A 6,000-nucleotide genomic window follows, 5' to 3' on the forward strand; every position below is an offset into this window, starting at 1 on the left:
GAGGACCCCCCACCCCCTGTTGTTGCAGAAAAAGATTGGGAATACTCAGCTCTCCCCTCCCAAACCCCAAGAACTGGTAGGGGCCAAAGGATGCACATGAATTGCTACCAAGAACCCTGAAAGGCAGAGATCGGCATGCTTACAAGAGATAGAAGCTAGCTGGACTGTAAAGCTGAGGCAAGTGGCCTTTTCAGCCCAGGGTCTAAAGGGAGGGGAGAGAACCCCCCCCCCCAATAATCTTTTCAGCTGTAAAGTGGAACCATTCTTGGGCTGCAGCTCCCTCTGTCAGATCCTCTATACTTTGATCTGTCTGCTTAAAAACAGGAGAGAGGAAATCAGCCATGAAGAAGGTGCACGTTCTATCAGTTCGGTCTCTGTGCTTGGTAGAATCCTACAAGATCCCCCTTTGCAGTTTAAGGAATTGCAGGGCGTGGGAGGAATTGGGCTTGGAAGACCAGCCTGCCCCTGCCCATCATCAGTAAAATGATTGTGGTATCTGTTTGTTACTTATTATTTATAATTATTATCCCTGTAGGTGAAGGATGATGGGCACATTGTGGGGATGCTGTCACTTCCACTTTCTCAGCTGCTGGCAGCAGAGGGGCTTGTCCTTGACCGCTGGTTCCCACTCAGTAACTCGGGTCCTGGCAGCCAGATCCTGATGCGAGTGCAGCTTGGGGTAAGTGGGATTTTGTATGAGCAGCAGCCATTCTGGATTACGGTGGAAGGCTCAGTGACCATTTTGCTCCTCTCTCTCACAGGTTCTTATCTCTCAGCACTCTGGTGTGGAGGCCCTTAATAATGTGGCAGGTGAAGAGAATGGAGAAGGTTCCCAGAAGGGATCTGAGACTGAGCTGTGTATCAGGGAGGATGGAGACTCTGGTTCCACACAGGAGCTGCGCCAGCGCATGCCGTATGCCCACAGGTAAAGAAGGAGTCCACTGTGGAATGGAATGGATATTGGATCACGAACTCTTAGGTGTTCTCCATGCAACCTTCCTCTTCCATAATAAATATGCCCTTCTTATTCCCTTGTTCACAGGGTCAAGATATCTTCCTTTAAGGTAGTGCTTCTGTTGCAGGCATATCACATTTCCTGAGCATGCGAAGTCCAGTATTTCGTATCTGAGGAGATGCAGTTCTTCCTGCAGACAGAACAGCCATCGTATTTTCCTTGTCATGTGATTGCATGAGGGTGTCTTTCTTGCATATTGCCTGTGACATGCTGAGCGACTTATCTCCCCACCATGAATGTTATTCTCTTACTCTTCTAACTGCCTCTGTTCAACACTTCATGACATCTGTTGGTGCAGCATAGGCACATTAACGGTCCTGACTTTTTCTCCTGGGTGCTACCGAGATAGATCTTAAAAATTGTATCTTCTTTTCTGCCTCATATTTCCCTGCATCTGCCCAATATCATCATGTTTTCTTCCCTCTACCTGATGGTGTTTCCAAATAGAATCTAAACACACACACCCTTTCCTCTTCCTCCCCCGCCCCCAATTCCACTAATATTAATCTGCACCTTTCTTTTTCTACATAGCAGCCACTCAGAGCTGTCGGACTCCCCCCTTGGCCAGCTGCGTCTCACTGTTTGGTACCACATGGATGCGCGCAAGCTTGTTGCCATTGTGCACGCCTGCAGGTAATGTCCATAGGACTGAAAAAAAGTGTTGAGTCCTTGAAAGCTGTTTGCACCAGGATGTATTGATACAGGTGCTTGGATTCTCCTTGCTAGAGATGAAGAAGGGTAGCCTTTCCTGCCACCTTGCTGGATGTCTCCCCCAACACACCAGAGCAGGGATGGTTTCTTGGCTTTAGCCTCTTTGTAGGGTCTCAGTTCTCAGATTATCTGTGGTGGTCAAAAATGCTGTAAGTGTAGGAAACTGAGGGCTTATCCAGGATCCCCTTTCCCCAAACAACTGTATGTGCAGTGGCTCTGAACCAAAAGTGGTTGCATGATATTCCTCTCCACAGACAATGGTGCAGGTGATAGGCTTGCTACAAAGACATTGTCATAAGGGAAGACAGCAGTGGAGAGGGTGCACACACAGATGCCACAGAAGAGAGAGGGAAGGAAAAAAGGAACTCATGAAATGGTGGGGCATAGCTGCCTTCTTAAAAGGCTACATTTCAGTGATACACTGCATTTCAGTGATACCAAGCAACCAAATAAACAAATATTGTACAAGCTTTTGATCTCACTAGAACATCAGGCTGGATATTTCAAACATTTAAAAAAAAACAGAGGGGCAGGGTGAGAAACAGATTTTACTTTAAAAAAAGACCTCGACCAATTTTATTTATGTCTTCCAAGGAAGTCACAGAGCCAGCCTTACAAGTGTGTAACTCTGCTTTAAATGTCCCTGTTAAGGAAGCGTGTACATTGTTCCCCTCCCCTATTTATCTTCAGAACAACCCAGTAAAGTAGGTTAGACTGAAATGTAGTGGCTGGCCCAGTGGGGATTTGAACCCTGGTCTTGGCATTTCTAGTGCAATTTCTGTAATCACTGTTATCATACCAGAAGATAAAGGGAGGTGATGTACTGTCTTTATGATGTATTGTTTTATGAAGAACCGAGCCACCTTATGTTGCCATTCATGACATCCATAGTTTCACCTCCCTCTTTTTTCTACTTTGCTGTTGCTGTTCTTTCCCTACCACCCCACCAATCCAGGAACCTTAAGTCAAGCACCAAGGATTTTCCTGACCTCTACGTCTCTCTCATTCTTCTGCCTGACAAATCCCGTGTTACCAAGAGAAAGACTACTCTGCGGAAGAAGACTCTTAATCCTGAGTTTAACGAAAAGTAAGAAAGGATCAAATTGTGTGTGTTTGTGTGGAAGTGTCTCACTGAAAAATTGGGGAGGGACCTGCAGGGAAATGGAATCACCACTATACCAGTGACCAATCAGATCCAACTTCTGTTTTCTAAAGAAAGGATTGCTTGGGATTGGTTGCCATTTTGTTAACCCATCAGATGCTAAAGAAATTTAGCTATTACGAAAGCCTATAAAGGAAGCCCACGGCCCTCGGTTTGCAAGGCCTAAGCAAGGCTTTTAACAACAGGACTTTTGGGAGGACATTGATTCATAGGTTAGTCATGAGTTGGAAGCAACTTGATGACACGTAACACACACACACAAAAGCCTGCTCTGGGAGGGGACTGGAATTTTTCACATCCTAATTGATCGCTCTTCTAGGATGGATTCTACCCAGGAACATTCTAAGATCTGCAGGGAACGCTGAGGCACTAACTAGCATGAAAGAGGTGAAATTTCCCATTCATATTTAGTACAGTACTCCAAGGTGCTGTGATGAACATGATCTCAGCTATCATCACAGCAACCCTGCAGTATAAGACAGCGTCCTCATCTTGATTCTGTCGGCATGGAGCTGAAGCTGAGAGACAGCTTGCCTTAGGCCCCCTACTATGCAATCTGAAATGGAGTACACCTTTCTAAGTCGGTTGAAGTGAATGAGCATAGAAGGACGTGACTCTGCTTCAGATTGTACTGCAGGTGAGTTCATATCAGAGGCCTGATTTGAACTGAGGACCTTCTGATTTGAATCTTGGTATGTTAGCTGCTGTGTGGAGCTCCCAGTCTTTAATTAGCACTGGATCAAGCATACTCGCTAAGGACTGATGCTCACAACATGGCTCCCCGGGGTATTGATTTCCATGCAACAAGCTCTTCATAGCATGTGGTGGTTGAGAATATGCATGGCTTTGATCCCGATATCATCTAGTTCCAACACCCTTGTTACCTAAATGAGACCTGACAAAGGATTTCTTAATTCAGAGTCATAGTTACTGTCCCATAGTTACTATCACCAATGCAGTTTAGGTTCCCCATTACAGCCATAAGCATGCATTAACACAGCAAGCAAAAATTCACTCTTACTTATTCTTGTTACTGATTTGTGTTACTTATTTCCCCCAAACAGGTTTGAGTGGGATCTACCCTTGGAAGAAGCCCAGCGAAGGAAGCTGGAGGCCTACATTAAAAATGGTGCCTCTTTCATGTCACGGCCAGAGGCAATTGGAAAGGTACGGTGCATGGGGGGGGTTACTGTGGTTTCCACTTTGACAGAAGAACTGGCTCCTTAGTAGAATGCAGCAAGACTACTTTATCTGCGTTTTTTTTCTCCCAGGTGCACCTTGACCTCTCACAGATGGACCTGACTCAAGGTGCCGCCCAGTGGTGAGTATGGGGAGAGCAAAATGTGCCAGAAAGGGGTGGCAGGACAACCAGTTCCACTTTTCTGCATCAGTGGTCAGTGGGCTGAAAGAGAAGCATTTCTTCTTTTGAGAGGTCCTATCTGGGCTGCCATTTCATAGAGAGGGGAAATTTGATTCAAATGTGGGATTGTCCCATTATTGAGGCTGAAGAGACCAACCTTTACACCGTATCAGGAGGATCAGACTCATTCAAATCTTTTCTCCTTTATGTACCAAATCCTGAACTTTCTTCTCATCCTCCTTTCCTTCCTGCACACTCCATCATGAATGCTGACCTTTAGTAAAACTGTTTACTGAACATGTATATACTTACGTGTGTGTGTGTAAAGTGCCGTCAAGTCGCAGCCAACTCATGGCGACCCCTTTTGGGGTTTTCATGGCAAGAGACTAACAGAGGTGGTTTGCCAGTGCCTTCCTCTGCACAGCAACCCTGGTATTCTTTGGTGGTCTCCAATCCAAATACTAGCCAGGGCTGACCCTGCTTAGCTTCTGAGATCTGACGAGATCAAGCTAGCCTGGGCCATCCCGGTCAGGGCATATACTTATGTACATATTTATTTGTGGATAAAATGAATGACTTGCATTCTTTGCAATGCACCCTCAGCAATGGCGGTTTTATTACGATTGCATTGACTAATTTAGTTTTTTATTGATTGGCAGTCCACTAATTGTGATTTTAATTGTGGTCTTTTTTTATATTTGTTTTATTGTAAGCCGCCTTGAGTTCTGCAAGGTAGAAAAGTGGCTAATAAATGTTTTAAATAAAATGTATAGCATACAAATAAATACTAGCATTATGATAAAGAATCACATCATTAAAATACCTAAATTAAAACCACAAGTACATGTACCATATCTAGGAATTGAATTCCTCGTAGGGAATTCCAGAGCACACCTGGTCAACACCTCTGCTTGACCCATGAGGGAACATGAGGACTTCGTAGCATGAGGACTACGTACATGTAACATGTAGTAGCCCACTGCTTTCCATACTGCATTGAATGGAAGGGTTGAGGATAGTCAGCTTTCTATCCCTTTTCCTAATTGCAGGGTTGGGGTGGACTACAGGAAGGTCTGGGAGGAAATTGTGAGTCCCCTGGCTTGCAGGTTGGGAACTGATGCTTTTAGGCTGCCTCATGATGGGAAGTCAGAGAACTGTGATGCTTATTTCTCTCCCCTGCCTTGCAGGTACGACTTAAAAGATGATAAGAGCAGCACCTAGTTGTCCCATTGCCTCCTTCGTGGAATTTCACCATCCAAGGAGTTCAAGAGCTGGCATGAACATCTCCACCACCCTTCACCGCAGGATTCTAAACTCACCTCCTGCCAGACGGGCTTTTCGGTGTTTTGCTTTTAAGCAATCCTAGTGTTACATTTTTAGAATCTTATTTTCAGTGTGAAGCTGGTAGGGATTGAGAAGTGACTCGTAGGTGGGTTTTGAAGGAGGTTGGTGGATTCACATCCTGCATTCGCCCCTATATGCTTCTTTCAACACAGCAAACCACATTTTGCCTTTTTCCTTGACCAAAGAAGAGAGCCTTTTCTTTCATCCTTCCATTATGGACAAAGGTCCTTACAGGCTTGCTGTGAGCCAAATCTTTCGGCAGCCCCCAGAGAGGCTACAAATTGGGCCTTGGGGCTCTGTATGCTAGCTGGAAAAGTTTAAGAAGACCAACACGGAGGAACCAAATATTTCCCCATACTAATAGTGGGCAAATAACCAACTGACCTCCTTTGGAACAAGGAGTTCCTT

At 45.2% G+C, this 6,000-nt stretch overlaps 1 protein-coding gene across 1 annotated transcript in view; it reads left to right on the forward strand.

The window, feature by feature from the left end:
- Positions 1 to 5,477, forward strand: part of ESYT1 (extended synaptotagmin 1) — a 59,458-nt gene extending 53,981 nt beyond the window's left edge. Inside the window, 7 exon segments of the mRNA XM_056862605.1 lie at positions 536 to 679; positions 762 to 925; positions 1,550 to 1,648; positions 2,682 to 2,813; positions 3,953 to 4,055; positions 4,160 to 4,209; positions 5,436 to 5,477. Coding sequence (XP_056718583.1) covers positions 536 to 679; positions 762 to 925; positions 1,550 to 1,648; positions 2,682 to 2,813; positions 3,953 to 4,055; positions 4,160 to 4,209; positions 5,436 to 5,469 — 726 coding nt within the window. The 3' untranslated portion in view covers positions 5,470 to 5,477.
- Positions 5,478 to 6,000: the final 523 nt, after the last annotated feature.

The sequence above is a fragment of the Euleptes europaea genome, chromosome 1 (genome assembly GCF_029931775.1).
Source record: "Euleptes europaea isolate rEulEur1 chromosome 1, rEulEur1.hap1, whole genome shotgun sequence".
Classification (NCBI taxonomy): Eukaryota; Metazoa; Chordata; class Lepidosauria; order Squamata; family Sphaerodactylidae; genus Euleptes; species Euleptes europaea.